The sequence below is a fragment of the Castor canadensis genome, chromosome 10 (assembly GCF_047511655.1).
Source record: "Castor canadensis chromosome 10, mCasCan1.hap1v2, whole genome shotgun sequence".
In the NCBI taxonomy this organism is placed as follows: domain Eukaryota; kingdom Metazoa; phylum Chordata; class Mammalia; order Rodentia; family Castoridae; genus Castor; species Castor canadensis.
In genome coordinates, this window is record NC_133395.1 from 111,508,677 (window position 1) to 111,526,818 (window position 18,142).

The 18,142-nt window shown below is 56.5% G+C and overlaps 1 protein-coding gene across 9 annotated transcripts in view; it reads left to right on the plus strand.

Annotated features, from left to right (window-relative positions):
- The window catches only part of Stab1 (stabilin 1), a 26,197-nt gene continuing 8,055 nt past the window's right edge, over window positions 1-18,142 (plus strand). For 2 of the 9 annotated variants that reach the window (XR_012436313.1, XM_074043882.1), the window contains exons 1-38: window positions 1-396; window positions 4,673-4,809; window positions 5,133-5,248; window positions 5,476-5,561; window positions 5,640-5,709; window positions 6,014-6,109; window positions 6,373-6,483; window positions 6,640-6,836; window positions 7,073-7,203; window positions 7,347-7,474; window positions 7,801-7,916; window positions 8,128-8,262; window positions 8,401-8,541; window positions 8,714-8,776; window positions 9,064-9,177; window positions 9,266-9,319; window positions 9,463-9,543; window positions 9,825-9,983; window positions 10,465-10,527; window positions 10,749-10,844; window positions 11,062-11,148; window positions 11,654-11,765; window positions 12,208-12,394; window positions 12,497-12,590; window positions 12,702-12,860; window positions 13,744-13,839; window positions 14,485-14,580; window positions 14,719-14,766; window positions 14,920-15,050; window positions 15,242-15,353; window positions 15,693-15,770; window positions 15,859-15,957; window positions 16,076-16,174; window positions 16,320-16,451; window positions 16,810-16,938; window positions 17,087-17,143; window positions 17,310-17,393; window positions 17,846-18,041. Coding sequence is in view for 7 of the 9 variants with exons in the window: in XM_074043882.1 (XP_073899983.1) it covers window positions 313-396; window positions 4,673-4,809; window positions 5,133-5,248; window positions 5,476-5,561; window positions 5,640-5,709; window positions 6,014-6,109; window positions 6,373-6,483; window positions 6,640-6,836; window positions 7,073-7,203; window positions 7,347-7,474; window positions 7,801-7,916; window positions 8,128-8,262; window positions 8,401-8,541; window positions 8,714-8,776; window positions 9,064-9,177; window positions 9,266-9,319; window positions 9,463-9,543; window positions 9,825-9,983; window positions 10,465-10,527; window positions 10,749-10,844; window positions 11,062-11,148; window positions 11,654-11,765; window positions 12,208-12,394; window positions 12,497-12,590; window positions 12,702-12,860; window positions 13,744-13,839; window positions 14,485-14,580; window positions 14,719-14,766; window positions 14,920-15,050; window positions 15,242-15,353; window positions 15,693-15,770; window positions 15,859-15,957; window positions 16,076-16,174; window positions 16,320-16,451; window positions 16,810-16,938; window positions 17,087-17,143; window positions 17,310-17,393; window positions 17,846-18,041 (4,174 nt within the window). In the remaining 2 variants the exon portion in view is untranslated. Of the gene's footprint in view, window positions 397-442; window positions 1,540-4,672; window positions 4,810-5,132; window positions 5,249-5,475; window positions 5,562-5,639; window positions 5,710-6,013; window positions 6,110-6,372; window positions 6,484-6,639; window positions 6,837-7,072; window positions 7,204-7,346; window positions 7,475-7,800; window positions 7,917-8,127; window positions 8,263-8,400; window positions 8,542-8,713; window positions 8,777-9,063; window positions 9,178-9,265; window positions 9,320-9,462; window positions 9,544-9,824; window positions 9,984-10,464; window positions 10,528-10,748; window positions 10,845-11,061; window positions 11,149-11,653; window positions 11,766-12,207; window positions 12,395-12,496; window positions 12,591-12,701; window positions 12,861-13,743; window positions 13,840-14,484; window positions 14,581-14,718; window positions 14,767-14,919; window positions 15,051-15,241; window positions 15,354-15,692; window positions 15,771-15,858; window positions 15,958-16,075; window positions 16,175-16,319; window positions 16,452-16,809; window positions 16,939-17,086; window positions 17,144-17,309; window positions 17,394-17,845; window positions 18,042-18,142 lie in introns of those variants that run through there. The other 7 variants (XR_012436312.1, XM_074043877.1, XM_020182533.2 and 4 more) reach the window with 7 other exon arrangements.

Consider the following 18,142-nt stretch of genomic DNA (forward strand, 5'->3'; position numbering starts at 1 on the left):
CCAGACCCTGTGGCTAATGGTGGGCTTGGGCTTCCAGACCACAGTGCCGGGAGTGGTGATCGTGGTCTGGCAAGCCCTGAACAGGGGCCCAGGTCATCCACACAGGGGTCAGTGGCCAGCGCCTTCCCTTCCGCCTGCAGGCTGCTGATACGCAGGAGGAAATCCTGGTGGGTTCCTGTGGGGGTGAGCTGGCGGGGCACTTTTAAGGCGACTGCCCATCCCGCCTGCCTGTCCCGTGCCTGCCTCTTTGAGCTCATTCCCCAGCTGCCGGCTGTTGCAACTTCTGTCCTGGACAGTAGCTCCCTGCCGACCATGGCGGAGCCTCGGAGCCTCCTCCCGCTCTGCCTCCTCCTGGCCTTCTGCCTGGTGGGCTCCAGTGTTACCAGGGGGCAGAAGGTAAGTATAAATCAGTTGTAGGGGTCGTGGTATTCGGGGCTCACCAGCCAGTGGTAGGAGCAGGGAAGGACTGTGCATAGATAGGCATGGGTCTGGGGATACCTGAACAGCTGGACCCTGTCTGACCTCTGTCCTGGCCCAGGTGGCTAAACTGTGGTACCCACCTCCCCAGGCCAAGGTCTGTGTCTGGTCACCTGGGGCGCAGGGTTGCCTCTGTCTGCCTTCCTCTGTGTCTGCCCAGCCAGCTGTGTGGTATGGGTAGCTGTCCCAGGGTTCCCCAGCCGATAAGTGAAGGGGGACAGAGCCAGCCCAATCCTCCTGACCTCCCTGGCCAGACTGAGGCCCAGGTCTCTGTGGCCCTTACCTGGAGATTTGAGATAAGATCACCATCAACCTCCATGGGACCTACAAACTGAAAACCTCACATGGGATACACGTATGGATGTGCGTGTGCCTGTGTCCAACCCCAAGTCTGCCTGGAGATAAACAGTTTCAAGCTACAGAGTTGCCACTGATCAGCCTGACCCCTTGAGAACTCCCAATCTCTGAGCAAGCACGTCCTGTTGTTCTAGCGAGGAAGCCCAGGCCCAAGGGTGATGGCGACAGGCCATTTCCACTCACTGGAGCTGTGCTCCAAACCACAGTCTGTGATTCCCTATACAGGCATGCTAGTGAGCAGACAGGAGGCCCATGTGCAGCTGTGCCATGGTCCCTATGGCACATATGGCCAGTCCCTATGGCTGCCTGGCTGCAGGGTCCACCCAGTCCTATGGGAGGGATGTTGCTTCTGCTCGAGCTTGGGGAAGGGCTTCAGAGTCCTCTGGCTGGAATCTGCCTCCAGGCAAGGGAACTTTCCCCTGTAAGGCCAAGTTCATCTACTTCTTGGGGGAGCTGCTGCTGTCCCCGGCACTAATGGGCAGAGTAAAGTCCAGTGAGGGGAAGCCTTGCCCAGGCTCCACCCCCAGCACAGTGATCCAGGATCTCTGCCACCATTGGGCTCTTTGTCTTATACTCCCTGTGGTTCCTCGGAAAGGTGATGAGGAGGTTTTCATTCACTCCATGGCCAGCCCAAGAGGGGATGGGAGGCAGAGAAGGTGAGAGTGATGATGGAAAGGCTAAGAATTGCTGTGCTGAGCCCTGCAGGTAGGTTCCTGCCTGCTTCCTGCCTCCGTTTTCCCATGTGTACAATGCAAGGGAATTTAACAGGCTTTGGTATCCCCCTTATATTGTGAGTAATGCAGACAGGTATCAACGAGAAGCCTCAGGTTGGAGGTTTTTTCTCATCAGACCTATAGTTTTGAGCACCCTAAAGTCTGCAATTCTGGGGCTGGGGCTCAGTCAGCCTGGGCTGGGGAAGAGAGTGGGGTGTCTTTGTGGATGGGGATGCAGCAATGCTGGCTTTATCTCACACTTACAGTCACTCAGCCCTCCTGTGGCGAGGACACCCCTGGATCACACAGCCAGTAAGGTGCAGCTGCAGGATTTGGTTCAGGCATATTCCAGCAGCAGAGGCACAGAGGGCTTCCTGAGGGAGGGACTTAGCACCTGTCTATCTGGCAGCCTTATACCCAGCTCTACCTCTGTGCTGGACATGAGCTGTGGTCTTAAGCCAGGGTTCAGAGAGAGAGAGGGCCATTGGCCAGGACTCAGTCCTATCCCCTCCTGCTCTGATCTAGAGTAGGGGGGAAGCAGTTTGGGGGCCCTTCTTCTCTTAGGATACTTGAGTTCTGGGTGGTCAGCCCAGAAAATTCTTAGGATCCTGGTTGCAGCTTGGAGGATCTTCCACCATCTCACTAACAGGCTTGTATTTTATGTCTCCTCTGCTTCCCCCAGCAGCATCTCTATGGAAGGCAGGCATTGCAAACTCAGCAATGAACTGGAGTGGGGTAGGAGCACCTGCTCTGGCTCTGGCAGGTCCTGAGGTGCCCTAGGAAGAACAGAATCTGATTCAGCACTAGCTCCACCCTGCAGCATCAACAGCAGGATTGTAGGCTCTGCTGTTGATGCAACTTCCAGGCTGCTGGGCAGACGCAGAGCCTGAGTGCCTATCTAGGGTGTGGTCCCTGGAGAGGAGCTGATTTGTCAACTGCTTATCCACCCATCACCACTTCACACACAGTAACAATGCTCCAGTTTCCTCCAGGGTCCTCCCTTGCCTACTGCTTCACCCAGCCCTGGCTCTGCCCCAAGAGAGAAAACAGCACTCTCTTATCCTCCCTGAGCCTTACCCAAGACTGACCAGCCTTCCTCTCAGAGCTGATCCCTGAGTCAGAGTGGTGGCCACACTGGTAGCTCTGCCTGTCTGACCAAGTGGCCTTGAGGGGAGCCCACTACTAGCCAAGCCCTTGCCCTTGAGAGAGTAGCTGCTCTGCTCCTACACTACCCAATTTCCTAGGCTCTCTCTGACTCAGAAAAGATGAGGCTCAGGGTGGGGAATGAGACTGCAGCATCCAGCCCCGAGGCCAGCCCCTGGGGCTGCCGTGAGCACCTTCCCTTTTTGTAGAGCTGTGAGAGGAAAAGGCCAAATCACAGTGTCAGAGAGACCCTCATGCTCACCAGAAGAAAGAGTCAGGAGCACTACTTCTCCTTTTCTCTTGCTTTGGGAAACCACACATCTGTAACTCGTTCTAGGAAAGGGATGTTTTGGGCTCACTCCCTTTGGAGTGTAGCATCCTCAGCACTTTTCAGGATGAGAACATCCTGGTTTCTCTGGGCCATGCCCCAAGCCTCCCAAACTTTCCCCATCAGCATGCACCTTGCCTCTGACCCTTTACACCCTCCAAAGGACAGCGCTACAGCTTCTGGCAGTTAATCCCAGTAGTGGACTTGCAGGAGCTAGGCAAGCCAGATCCCTTCTTGTTTTCAACCTGAGCCCTAAACACTTACCCCAGCTTATCCTAGTGGCTTTAGCTGGGCCATCCTTAGGCGATGACCTTTTCCCCATCCCCACTCTGTTCTCTATGCCCATTTAAAACACAAACCGAGTCCTGGGGCCACCCCCAGTGCTGTTTCACTCAGGCTTTCAAGGCTGTTCACCAGCCTGGCCACCAGTCCCTCTCTAGCCTCTCCTCCAGCCACTCTGCATGTCACATTTGCTTTTCCTGCTCCCAGCCTTTGCTTCTACTCCCTCCTCAGCCAGAGCACTGCCCCAGGTCAACACTCTTGCAACCTTCAAGTCCCAAGTCAATTATCACTTGCCCCGGGAAACCACCTGGACCCCCAGCCTGGATCCTCTGAGTTCTCTTTGCTCCCCAATTGATCACCTAGACCCTGGGTGGTGCCTGCATTTGGGGACGAGACGGAGAGGGGTTATGAGCCAGGCCTGGAGTCAGGACTTGGTCAACCATGGCTGTTCAGCTCAAATGCACACAGGCCAGATCCTTTTGCACGCTGTGCTTACCCAAGAGCCAAGCCTCTCTCTGGTCTGGGACTCTTAGTCTCAGATCCTGGGGCAGTGGAGAGTTCCATTCATCAGCAATGTGGGGAAATAAATGCTCAGCGCAGAGGACCAGTCCCCATGGGGCATGGCTGAAAGCTTGCATCTCTTTCTAGTGCCTGTGAATGGAGGATGGAGTCGCTGTATTCTTACAGTGTGCCACCTGTGCCAGTCCTCAGGTCGGGCTGGCATATGAGACCCAAGCAGTTGTTGGCTCAGTGTCAGACATGTTGTTTATTTATTCTTTTTGGTGGTACTGGGGCTTGAATTCAGGGCCTCACGTTTAGTAGGCAGGCACTCTACCACTTGAGCCACTCTGCCAGCCCTTGTGTATGTTGGGTATTTTATGAGATAGCTTCTCACTTTTTGGCCTGAGATGGCCTTGAACCATGATCCTCCTAATCTCTGCCCCCTGAATAACTAGGATTACAGATATGAGCCACCAGTGTCTAGCTTACTGTTTATTTTTAGGTGAAAGGCAAGCATGAGTTTGAGGCTAAGAGTTTGTGTTCTAGTCCATGATTCACACCCTTTCCCTGAGTGACACTGGACAAGGGCCAACCTAGGCTTCAGTTTCTTCACCTGAGTTGGGCTAAGGCAAAACAAAATGGCAAGATTCTCCTCGTATTGATAGACTTGGAGGTGTCTGGGCTGTGGACATGCTGTGGCATTAGGAACTTGTGACAAGGAGGTTTCTCAGGGCCTTCCCATCCTTGCTTATTCCCACTGACCAGATGGAAACCTGCCAGGCAGGGGTGCTTGGCCTTGCTGCAACCAGGACAGAGTCAGGACTGGGTGCAGGGTCCAGGTCTCTCAGTCCACACTCCATCCATGGCCCAGGTGCGGTCCAAACGTTGTGATGTGAAGACCAAGTTTGTCACTCATGTACCCTGCACCACGTGTGCTGCTATCAAGAAGCAAATGTGTCCCTCGGGCTGGTTTCGGCATTTCCCACAGAAGATATCCCAGGAGTGCAAGTAAGGACCTCCCACCCCAATCTTGCCCACTTCCAGGAGCATCCTCAGGATAGTAGAGGGCAGGGAAGCCCTGCAGGCTGGCAAGTGAGGACAAAGACTCACTTTTTCCCCATCTGTTGCGCCCTCCAGGGAGGCAGAGACAGGCAGGCAAGGGGGGAAGAAGAACATGAGGGGCAGATGGTGTTTACTGGGAACCTACTATGTGGCAAGCCTTGATCTCAGCTCTAGGTCAGGCAGAGAAGAGAGTGGAGGGATGGGAGCCCTGGAACCCAGTGTGGGAGGCTGCAGTGAGGGATATCATCCTGTCCACCCTCCGTTCCCAGGTTCGAGGTACAGCTGGGGGACTCTTTAATGTCCTTGAGTGGCTGCAGCCTGGAATGCTGGAAGGATGTGGTGCAGAAGGCCTGCTGCCCTGGTTACTGGGGGTCCGAGTGTTACGGTATGGGGGCGGGTACTGTCTTGATCTGCCCACCCCTGTCCCAGCCCCATCCTCCCCTCCCTCTCACCTTGTTCACTTATGACCCCTCTGCTCCAGCGCCTCCCAAGCATGGCTCCTAGCCCTGGCTGCCCTGGGGAGGAGCCAGATGTGGTACTGGGTGGAGCTCCTGGGGTCTGGACCAAGGGAAGAATTCTGGGGACAGAGCTGAGTTTGGGGGTGGTTCACAGAATGTCCTGGAAATGCTGAGAACCCATGCAATGGGCACGGGACCTGCTTGGATGGCATGGCTGGGAATGGGACCTGTGTGTGCCAGGTGAGGGCCAAGTAGGGTTAGGGTGAGGAGGGCAGGAGGGGGGTGTCAGAAGGCCCCCACTGACTCAGGCACTCATAGGAAAACTTCAGTGGCTCAGCCTGCCAGGAGTGCCGAGATCCCCAGAGGTTCGGGCCTGACTGCCAATCAGGTGAGGCTTGCAGGGCAGTGTCCCCTAGCCCCTCTCAGCTCCTCAGCCCTGCCCCTCCCCTCCAGGGAGGCACATCTGGCCTTCTCACACCCCAAGTCCTCACACATGCTGTTCTGAGACCTCCTCCCTGAGCACTCCTGACCCCAGGTGGGGCCACTGCCTTCTCTAGGTTCCTATCCACTGTGGTCCTGTGTCAAGGTTATTCCTGCCAGTCCTGGAAACACACATAGGGCAGAAACCCAATGTCCCTGTATGTGTCCTGGTGAGGCTGAGTTTCCACAAATCCCTGCCTTGCCCCTCCCAGTGTGCAGCTGTGTGCACGGTGTGTGCAGCCGTGGCCCACTGGGGAATGGAAGCTGCCTATGCTTTGCTGGATACACTGGCCCCCACTGTGACCAAGGTGAGCAAGGCTACTGGGCAGCCTAGGATGGCAGGTTCTCTGTGGGGAAGGATGAGTAGGGCAACAGGTGGGATTTGAGCCTCAGCAGGATCTCTACCTGCAGCCTGGTCGGAGAGAAGTTGTGTCTTCCGGAACTCCACTGTCTGAAAACCCAGAGACAGCAGGGCTCTGCTCAGAGTCACACAGCAAGTTGGGCAGAGTACTTTGGTTTCTGTGTTCCTCCCCAACCCTGTCCATCACTGTGATCTCTCTTCTCTGCTTAGAGCTCCGCGTCTGCCAGGACCTGAACTGCCCCCCAAACTCCCAGTGCTCTAAGGAAGTCCCCACCTGCAGGTGCTTGCCAGGCTACACCAAGGAGGGCAGCAAATGCCAAGGTGAGCCTGTGAGCTGGAGGCTGGGGACTCCAGCTCAGGGGTGGAGCAGGAACAGGGAAGCCTGTTCACCTCAACTCTGGCCACCCCTGTGGAAGCTGTGAAGGGGATGGAACTCCTGGGTTTTGACTCATGCGGGCTTTCTCTCTGCCCTGGCAGCTCTCGACCCCTGCCAACCATCACCCTGCTCCCCGCTGGCTAGATGCGAAGTGAGCCCCACAGGGCAGGCCCAGTGTCACTGCCCTGAGAACTACCATGGCGATGGGAGTGTGTGTCTGCCCCAAGACCCTTGCACCACCAACTTTGGTGGCTGCCCCAGCAACTCCACCTTGTGTATATACCAGAAGCCAGGCAAGGTGAGCCAGGGCGCAGGCTGGGTTGTCCCCACAATCTACCCACCCACTCTGACTGCCGAGTCCGAGGCAAGCCAAAGGCCCTTGGAACACCCCAAGTCCCCCCGGACGGAAGAAGATGCTACCCCTATTCTCTGAGGGCAATCGTGGGGGCCAACAGGGCTATGTGAGGAAGACATAGGGAGTAGCTCTCCCAAATTCTCATGGATGAATGCACTGTCCCCTTTTGCCCCTGCCAGGCCATCTGCTCATGTCAACCAGGCCTGCTCAGCATCAACCACAATGCCTCTGCTGGCTGCTTCGCCTTCTGCTCCCGCCACTCCTGTGACCAATCAGCCACCTGCCAGGTGACCCCTGAAGGGAAGACCAGGTGGGCACAGGGGCCTGGGGGGGCGGTGGGAGCAGAGCAGAGAGGGTGGCCTGTGCGCCTCCAGGGCCCTGCAGGGAGGGCTGGGAGAGGACCAGGAGGGAGACTGGCATACACAGCCTAACCAGTTCTTCCTGGCCCCCCAGCTGTGTATGCAAGGAGGGCGAGGTAGGGGATGGGCGTGCCTGCTATGGACACCTGCTCCATGAAGTGCAGAGGGCCAACCAGATAGGCCTGGTGTTTCTGCGGCTGACAGTTGCCATCGCCATGCTGGGTGTGTGCTCCCCACAGCCTGCCTTGTGACCCTGCCCCTCATAAAGGCAGCACTGGCAAGGAGGGAGGGCTGGCTTCTGCAGATCCCTGTTTCTCTGGCCAGGAGCCCCAGCAGCAAAGAATGGGTTGGGTGGGGTGCATGACGGAGGTGGGATCTGGTCCACAACCCTGATGGTCCCACCTACCCTCCAAACTAGACCCAAGGTTCCCATCCCAACTCCCCAACTTAGGATTAATGCTTGAGGTCATCCCAGATTCAGTCCCATTCTCTAGGGTCTCCCCATCTATTCTGATGCTCCCTCTCTCTCTCCTGACTCCCCCACCCAGAGCAGGGATGCTTGGAGATCCTCACCACATCGGGCCCGTTCACTGTGCTGGTGCCATCCCTCTCCTCCAGCTCCCCCAGCTCCTCCAGCTCCTCCCTCACCCCTCGGACCATGAACGTAAGCCTTTCCCATGCAGAGCAACCCATGGCCTCACCACCTCCCTCCATGCTGTCCCTAGCTTCCCCTAGCTTCAGGCCCCAAAGATAGCCCCTCATTCACACTTTGGAGAACAGAGGCCTGGGAAGAATCTTGTCCCCTCCATTGTTCAACCAGGGGTGGCACAGAGAGGGCTGGCCTTCCTGGGTTCACCCGGCACTCCATTCTGCAGGCGGCACTTGCCCAGGAGCTCTGCAGACAGCACATCATTGCAGGACAGCACATCCTGGAGGACACAGGGACCCAGAACACACGCAGGTGGTGGACACTGGCCGGGCAGGAGATCACTGTCACCTTCAACCGCCTGGTAAGGGGGTGACCTCAGCTTGGGGACCAGAGAAGTCACAGGTGGAGGACAGCCCTGGCAAAGGTGTGCAGATGGGAAGGACCCTCAGGACAGAGGGTCCAGCATATGGGCTGTAGTCAGACTTCTGTGTCTCCTCAGAGATACACCTACAAGTACAAAGACCAACCCCAGCAGACATTCAGCATCCACAAGGCCAACTACATAGCAGCCAATGGTGTCTTCCATGTTGTCACTGCCCTGCGGTGGCAGCCCCCACCCAGGCTCCCTGGCGACCCCAAGGTGAGCCAGCACCTTCCTCCTCTCCACCCTGTGCTGCTAGGTGACCTCTGAGTCCTGCAGAATCCAAGTAGGAGGCAGGGCACGTCTGGCAGGCAGGAGGATGGTTCTTCTCCCTGGTGGCTAAGCAGCCTTACCCCTTCTCTGGGAATCTCATGCACATCCCTTCTTACAGAAAACCATTGACCAGATCCTTGCCTCTACCGAGGCCTTCAGCCGGTTTGAAACCATTCTGGAGGTGAGCTGGGGAAGGGTCCTGGCCATCTGGCTTCTGGGCCAAGACTCTTCATTACCCCAGGATCTGTTCTACAGTGCTCTGGGGTCCTGGAGTAGCATGGCCTTTCCTACCCCATCTAGAACTTTCCCATTACCATCCTGGTGGGATTGTAGTTCAGTGTGGTAGCATGGATCCATTGTCCATGTCTCCCACTTACTCTGTGGGAGTTCCCTTCAGGCTGAAAGTGGCAGGAACCCAAGGTGGGGGCTGGTCATGGAGCCCCCTGAGCCTCTCTCCCACTGCCACAGAACTGTGGACTACCTTCCATCCTGGATGGGCCTGGGCCCTTCACAGTCTTTGTCCCGAGCAATGAGGCTGTGGACAGCTTGCGTGATGGTCGTCTGATCTACCTCTTCACATCAGTAAGCTTGGTGGGGAAAAGAGGCTGCAGGGCTGGCCTCCACCCTCCTCGCTGGGCCTCCAGGAGCCAAATTCCTTCTCCCTTGCCAGGGCCTCTCTAAACTGCAGGAGCTGGTGAGGTACCACATCTACAACCACGGCCAGGTGAGTGACCCTCCTCTGAGCCATCACCTGCTGAAGGGATCCTAGGGGCTGTCTTTGGTTGAGGAGGGCTGGGGGGTTGCTGTGCATCACCTGAGCAAGGTGTGGCCAGTGCCCCACCCAAAGCCATCATCTCCTCACCCTAGCTGACCGTGGAGAAGCTCATTTCCAAGGGGCGGGTCCTCACCATGGCAAACCAGGTCCTGGTTGTGAATATCTCTGAGGAGGTAAGGTCCCTGAATGTCTGAACACACAGACCAAGGAAGAAACTACTGATGGCTGGTCACCTGGCCTCTTTCACACTGCCTGTGTGACCTGAGCCATGGTAGGCAGGACACTCTGCTAGGCTGTGGTGGAGATCTGGGGGGATGCAGGGATAGATCCAACAGGGCAGAAAGGCCTCTAGGAGGAGGGGTCAGCCCACGGCAGGGTTGTTCCATGTGACAGACACAACGAAGGCAGGTGGAGGCCTGTTGGACTCAAAGTGGCACACCTGTCTCTGCGGCAGGGGCGCATCCTTTTGGGACCTGAGGCAGTGCCTCTGAGGAGAGTGGATGTGCCAGCTGCCAATGGTGTGATCCATATGCTGGAAGGCATCTTGCTGCCACCAACCATTCTGCCCATCTTGCCCAAAAACTGTGACGAGGAGCAGTACAAGGTCGTCCTGGTGAGCCTTTCACACTCAGCCATTCCCGTACCCCCACTTCCACTTTAGTGCGTGGGGACAGGTGACCATCTCCTGAGGCAGAAGAGGTAATTTTCTAAGAGATTTATTTTGGCTCATGCTTCTGAAAGTTGAGCAAGGCGCCAGCAGCTGCTTGGCTTCTGCTGAGGCCCTGGTGACAGAAAGGCCTCAGGCACATGCAGGAGAGATCACAGGGCAAGAGAGGATGCAAGGCCCTCTCCTTAACAACTCACTGTCATGATCACTAACCCACTGTCAGGGGACTCTGTTAATCCCTGTGAGAGGGGGGACCTCATGACCCTAAATGCTTCTTAAAGGTCCTGCCTCCTTGCAACACTACCCCTGGCCTTCCTGTGGTTGGCTCTTTTTCATCCCTCAGGTCTCAGCTAAATGTCACTTTCTCAGGGTTGTTGAATAAATAAACAATGCCTGACCATCTCCTCAATCTCCCTCCCCTGCCCAGGGCTCCTGTGTGGACTGCCAAGCCCTGAATACCAGCAAATGCCCCCCCAACAGTGTGAAGCTGGTGAGCAGCCCTTGGCCCAGATCTTGGGGATCTCTGACTCCCAAATGGCTCACTGGTTCCTCTCCTGAGTTATGATGGGGGAAGTAGGAGCCGGGAGGCCAAGCCAGATCTGGAAGCTCAGAGCCTTATGGCTCTGCTGAGGATCTGGACCCAGAGCTGCCTGGTAAAGGGGCTGGCCCAGTGTCTCCTCTACTGACTGGCCTTGCATGGCCATGCCCTAGGAAATCTTCCCCAAGGAGTGTGTCTACACCCATGACCCTACTGGGCTCAACATGCTGAAGAAGGGCTGTGCTCACTATTGCAACCAGACTATCACAGTGAGTCTAGGCATGGGGGCGTGCTCCCTGGGGACTCTGGGCACTTGTTACTTATTTGGGGCCCCCAAATTGAGCTGAGTGGGCTGCCTTTGCCAGGGAGCTGCACTGCATCCCAGTGATGGAAGAGGTGCCACCTAGGGATGGGCCTAGGGAGCAGGAGTTGCCTGGGCAAGGCAGGGCATACCCTGGGCTCTCCTGTCTGCTTGGTCTCTTACAGAAACGTGGCTGCTGCAAAGGGTTTTTTGGGCCTGACTGCACACAGTGTCCTGGGGGCTTCTCTAACCCCTGCTATGGCAAAGGCAATGTGAGTCCCTGCTCCCCAGAGTGAGGTGTGGGGAAGATAGGTAGCCTTCCCAAGCTGGTAGTCTAGGTCGGAGCCAAGCCTTTCTCTCTCTGGCCTTTGGTTCCTAACATCTAGGCAGTAGAAATTGTACTTAATTATTTCCACTGCTTCTGTTAGAAATAATTAGTTTAATGATTTTTGTATCTATTTTCAAAAATGCTTATTTGTTGGTATCTTCTTTAGTAATCTGCTTTATGACATCAGGGCTACTTTGTGATCTGTGTTATGAAAGAAGACGGGAGTTATGTGTTTCTAGGTTGAGCATGAAACTGCCAGGGCCAGGTGCCTTTTAGGGGCTAGTTCATTGGCAGCATCAGCGACATTGAAAGTCATTTCCAGGGTGAGGCCTGGATGGGGGTAGGGGCAGTAGGAGTTCAGAGCCAGACTGGGGAGAGAGAGGGATTAGGGGAGGGAATGTGGCATGACACTTTCCTGGAACTGATCCTGTGTCCTGCCCACCCTCCAGTGCAGTGATGGGGTCCAGGGCAATGGGGCCTGCCTCTGCTTCCCAGACTACAAGGGTATCGCCTGCCATATCTGCTCCAACCCAAACAAGCATGGAGACCAGTGCCAGGAAGGTGAGTGGTCCTGCCTGGCCTAGGTCACTTCCCAGAGAGAAAGGTCTCCTTTAGAAAGGATGTTAGGGGTTCCCAGTAGGGTACTAGGGTACCAAGAAGAGTAATGAAGGCCAGAGGGCGTGGAGCCAGATCTGGGAACAGAAATAGATGTTGTCTCCTTCACCCATGCCAGGAAGAGAACTGCATTTTAATCTAAAGCCAGCAGGATTTTGGTCAGACACATTGGACATCTTCCTGATGGTGGTGTTAGGGACAGGGCAGTTAGAATGGGGTGACTGACAGCTCAGAATGACCCCCCACCCCTCACATTTCATCTGCCTGACTGTCTGAAGTGACCTTGAAGTCAAATCTGTACTGGCTGCCTCACCTTGAAAAACCAGTCCTGGGTCCCAATCAGCCTTGCTACTGCCTCACTTTCTCTGCTTTCATCTCCTCCCTACAGACTGTGGCTGTGTCCATGGCCTATGTGACAACCGTCCAGGCAGTGGGGGTGTGTGTCAGCATGGCACATGTGCTCCTGGCTTCAGAGGCCGTTTCTGCAATGAGTCTATGGGGGACTGTGGGCCCATGGGGCTGGCCCAGCTCTGCCACCGGCATGCTCGCTGTGTTAGCCAGGCAGGCGTTGCCAGGTGAGGGCTCCTCCCCCTCTCTACTCCATCCGTAATCTTACACAGTGGTTGGCTCAGCCTCTTCTTCAGGCTCAAGGAGGCCCCTCCTTCACCTGCCCCCAGGTGTGTCTGCCTCAATGGCTTCGACGGCGATGGTTACTCTTGCACACGCAGCAACCCCTGCTCCCATCCAGACCGCGGCGGCTGCTCACAGAACGTTAGTTCCCCTGCCCTTTCCTGGAAGTTCTGACCCAGGGTCAGGACAGGGATCCCTGGCCCTCAGCCCTTGGTCCTGCATCCCTGAGTCATTTACCCACAACTCTTACAGGCTGAGTGTGTCCCTGGGGACCTGGGCACCCACCACTGCACGTGCCACAAAGGCTGGAGCGGGGATGGGCGCGTCTGTGTGGCCATTGATGAGTGTGTGCTGGACACTCGAGGTGGCTGCCACGCTGATGCCCTCTGCAGCTATGTGGGCCCTGGGCAGGTAAGACAGAGTAGGGTCAGGAACAGCAGGGTGGCTGAGGGCCTCAGTTCCAAGAACGCCTCCCCGGCCCCCAACAGACTCCAGCAATGTCCACGCCAAGCTCAAGGTCAGAGACTGGTTCATTCACCCACTCATTGGCTTCTCTCATGTTACTGAGGAACAGGCTGGTTCCTGTTCTAGACTTGGGGATCGTGACGCCGAGCAAGGCAGGAAGAGGCCCTGCCCATGGAGGGAGCATCCCTAAACCTTTAGAACTTGTGTAAGGACCCATGGGCTCCTTGACCTCCCAATTCTATGCCGGCCTCTTGGCCACCAGTCTAGGGGGCATCAACGGTAAGAACGCAGATGCGTATAAGGGCTCTGAATCCCACTGGGAGCCTTAAAATTTAGAATGAGGTTACGAGTGAGTTGAGATGCCCCTAATTTGACAACAAGGACAATTGAGTTCAGAGGGTGTCTTATGGATCGCTCACATGCAGTGTGGACAAGCCCAAGGGTACTGGAGTTACGGGGAGGGACCAGAGCAGCCAAACAGTGTGCCAGGGATGGGGATGGAATCTGACTTGTCATCCTGGGGACTGGCTTTGGCAGACACCTGCCCATTGGTCACAAGCTGCTCTTCTCAGTGGCCCTCTCAGAGTTCTGAGTGCAGAGAGGCACCGAGTTCCCAGGAAGGCTTCCCCACCAGTGCTACCACCTCCTCAGCCTCATCCTAAGAGTCCATCCTCCCTCTGCACCTCTGGGTCCCATCTGGAGGGCGATTCTCCTGGGGCAGGGTTGGGGAAGCTCACCATGGGATGTGGGTATACCTTCCTGGGTTGTGATGGACTCTGGGGTTGGTACCCGTGGTGAGATGAGGCCCTCTGTTCCCTGACCTCTCCAGAGCCGGTGTACCTGCAAGCTGGGCTTTGCTGGGGACGGTTATGAGTGCAGCCCCATCGATCCCTGCCGTGTGGGCAACGGTGGCTGCCATGGCCTGGTGAGTGGTGCTGGGAGAGGGCTCAGAGACCTGGGGAGGCTTTTCCAGGTGGGCCTAAGCAGTTCTGTCACTCTGTCTCCTTTAACATTAGACATGCTAACCCCCATATTCAACCATGTCATTCTCTTGCCCCTGTCACAGGATAGTCTTTGTGCTTCCTTATTAGGGCCAGAGGCCCTAGAAGAGACAGCCCCAGCACCTAACCAGTCTCCTCTCTGTTCCACCCTACCCCCATTCCTTGCTCCTCTGGCTACTCCAAGCTCCTCAGTGACACCTGATGTCACTCTGCCCCATGTGACAACACTTCTGCCTCCCTGAGCAACCCCCTCTGGCTTTGTTAGCTCCTGCTCTCTGCTCAGGCTCCTGAGAGTGCAAGGCCACATGGGTACCCCTTAGCCCTGGGATTCCCATCCCCCAACCCACTGTCATGATAGGATGGGGTAATTTCCTTGTCACATGTTCAGTGATCCTGGGGAGCAAGGCTAGGCCCACTAAAAGGGGCTCTGTGAATATAGACAGGGCTGGAGAGAGAGGTAGTAGGGCTGGATAGTTGGACAGACAGACAGCTGGGGATGGATGACAAGGGGGGAACAGAGTTTGCCATATGGGTTCTGAATGGGGGCCATGTCTGTCTGGCCTTACCAGGCTACCTGCAAGGCAGTAGGAGGAGGTCAACGAGTCTGCACATGTCCCCCTCGTTTTGGGGGTGATGGCTTCAGTTGCTATGGAGACATCTTCCGGGTAAGTGGTGTGAAGACTCACTCTCTTCCCTATGCTTGGATAGGAGTCCTCCCATGCACCTGAAATGGGTAGAGGGGCCCTTGAATTTGCCCTTAAATTTGCTGAGTCCCATGACCTCAGCTCTTTCCTATCCCTTAGGAACTGGAGGCCAATGCTCACTTCTCTGCCTTCTTCAAGTGGTTCAAGGTAGGATAGGGGAGAACACTGAGGCAGGGGTTCAAAGCCAGGAGGCCTTCCTGGATGCACGGGTGCCACCTACCATCTCCAAGAGCTGGAGCTGGGAGCAGGTTACTTTGACGTGCTGCCTTCACTACTTCTGCCCCCCTGCTCACTGTGCAGAGTGCTGACATCACTCTTCCTGCTGACAGCCGAGTCACAGCCCTTGTGCCTTCTGAGTCTGCCATCCGCAGGCTGAGCCCCGAGGACCAGGCCTTCTGGCTGCAGCCGAAAATGCTGCCAAACCTGGTCAGGTGGGGCAATTATGCTTGGGCCAGACCATGGGAGGGGGCTTTTGGGTGGGATCTAGGCCCTCCCCAGAGAGATGGAGAATTGGGTCCCCTGTCTAGCATGTATTCACCCATTGGTGTAGGGCCCAGGACAGGGCTCTCTGTACGTTATATTAACGTGGTTCCATGCCCCTCCCCAAACTGTGGCCCCTCAGGGCCCATTTTCTCAAGGGTACCTTTTCTGAGGAGAAGCTGGCCAGTTTGAGTGGGCAGGAAGTGGACACCCTAAGCCCTACCACACACTGGGAGATTCGCAACATCAGTGGGGTACGAGGTGAACTCTGGGAAGAAGAGGGCATGGGAGGAAGCTTGAGTTGTTGCAGGTTTCCCCAGACCAGGGCTTCTGGGGGAGATAGAGGGCCCCAGCCCTGAGCTAGTCTCAGAGGATGTGCTCAGGACATGTTGCTGATGGCAGTGTGTCTTTGAGCTGGCAGCAGTTGTCCTACTAGGAGCTGTGTCCGCACACAAGTATCTACTCTTCTCACATGAGCCCTAATGAGGCTCTATGTGACCACCTGGTACAGCCTGAGTCTCTGAAGCAGGCTAGGCCTCTCTTGAGCATATGTCTGTGCCCTCTTGTGCTGAGCTTTGCCTGCTGCCTTCCAGAGAGTCTGGGTACAGAATGCTAGCGTGGATGTAGCTGACCTCCTGGCCACCAACGGTGTCCTACATATCCTCAACCAGGTATGGCAAGAGGGGGGTATATGCAGGGAAACTTCTGGGTGGTCCAAGAGGCAATGAGAGACCAATAGCCCCTTGTGCTCCATACCAGGTCTTGCTGCCCCCACGAGGGGATGTGCAGACTGGGCAGGGGTTGCTGCAGCAGCTGGACCTGGTACCTGCCTTCCGCCTCTTCCGGGAGCTGCTGCAGGTGAGGGAGGCTTGTGGAAAGGGAGTGCCTGCCCAGGGGTCTGCAGGGACCTGGTTGGCTCCTAGCCTCAGGGCTGAGGACTGACATGCCCATCCTTGTGTCCTGCCCCTGTGCCTAGCACCACAAGCTGGTGGCCCAGATCGAGGCCGCCACTGCCTATACCATCTTTGTGCCCACAAACAGCTCCCTGGAGGCCCAGGGCAACAGCAGCAGCCTGGTGAGACCATGGGGATGGGGTTACTAAGGGTGGAGGGTGAAGCTCAGAGGGTGAGCCTCCCATGCCAAGGCAAAGGGACACAAGATGGGTACTTGGAAGGCCTGGAACCCCCTGAGCTGACTCCTGCCGCCACCCCCCCAACCAGGATGCAGATGCAGTACGACACCATGTGATCCTGGGGGAAGCACTCTCCAGGGAAACCCTGAGCAAGGGGGGACACCGCAACTCCGTCCTGGGCCCAGCTCACTGGCTCGTTTTCTACAACCACAGTGGTCAGGTTTGAGGGGCAGGATGCAAGGAGGCCCTTTGCTGGGGATTTGGCTCTAGAAGGCTTCCCTTTGGAAGCTCACCTCTGCTCCAGGGAGACTCCATCCCATCCTTGGAGCTACCTCCCCAATCCCTGGAGCCACCCCTCCACCCCTGGAGCCACCCCTCCACCCCTGGAGTATGTCTTTGCCTAGAAGGATCCAGGACTAGATTTTAAGGGGAGAGGAAGGGCCAGACCTCAGGTGAGGCCAGCAAAACAAAGGTGGCCTGAAGAACGAGTGGGGAGAAATATCCAAAGTTGGAGTCCCCCAAAGTAAGGGTGGTGGAGGGGTAGGTAGGTGGATTCAGCTTTCTGTTCCACTTCCCAGCCTGAAGTGAACCATGTGCCGATAGAAGGCCCCTTGCTAGAGGCCCCTGGCTGCTCGCTATTTGGTCTGTCGGGGGTCCTGACCGTGGGCTCAAGTCGCTGCCTACACAGCCATGCAGAGGCCTTGAGGGTGAGAGGCTGGAGCCACAGGAGGGCAGCAGGGGCTGCTGGTTAGCCTGAATGGTTTGGCTTTGGTCAGCCTGCCCTGGAGGATAGGTGGTGGGTTTGGGGGCCTCCACTCCTGGACCACCTGATGCCCTGCTTTTCCTATCCTGTAGGAGAAATGCATAAACTGCACCCGGAAATTCCGCTGCACTCAGGGCTTCCAGCTACAGGTGAGGCTGGGCTTAGCTGCTCTGCCCTCGCTCCTCCCAAGGAGCTCCAGCCCCCAGCGCCAGCCCTTCTCTCACTCTGATACCTGAAGCCCCTTTGTCGACCTCCCTAGTCACTGACCTGGCCCTGCCCAAGCCACTGGCTGACTTCTGCCTGTCTCATTTCTAGGACACACCCAGGAAGAGCTGTGTCTACAGATCTGGCATCTCTTTCTCTAGAGGCTGTTCTTACACCTGTGTCAAGAAGATTCAGGTTTGCTCTGAAGCGTCCCCACTCCATTCAAAGGCTTTGGCCAGGGAAGAATAGGTGGGAAAGGGAGCCCTTGTGTGACGGGGGGATGATTTCTGTACTGGATTTCAAGGGCAGAGTCAGGGCTGAGCCTTGGGTGAGGCCAGCAAAGCAAGGGTAGCTTGAGGAAGGGAAGGGGAGAGAAGGGAGCTCGCCTCAAGTCAGAGTGGCAACCAGGCCTGGCTCTGCTCCTCACTGTGGGATCCATCTGGGTTAGACCTCCTATTTGAGCCAGCTTCCCCACTCTTGCCAGGGGAGAGCTGTAGAAGACATTCTCTGTACCTCTGTATCTACCCATCCCCGGGTCTGTGGTTCCAAGGTGCTTTGTGCTACTGTCTCTGCCCCCAACTTCTCCCTTGTCCCAGACACCATTCTGGCCTATGCTGGGCCTCTCCTTCCTTTCCATCCTCCTTCAGGTGCCCGACTGCTGCCCCGGATTCTTTGGCATGCTGTGTGAGCCGTGCCCAGGGGGTGTGGGAGGTGTGTGCTCAGGCCACGGGCAGTGCCAGGACAGGCTCCTGGGCAGTGGGGAGTGCCGCTGCCATGAGGGCTTTCATGGAACAGCCTGTGAGATGTGTGAACTGGGCCGCTACGGGCCTACCTGCACTGGAGGTGAGGCTTGGGAAGGGAAGCATGGTGGTGCCTTGGAGAGCAGAGCAGACTGGACATCCTGGCAGGGGCAGGGGTTAGGCATGGCATTAACCCTTTCCTGT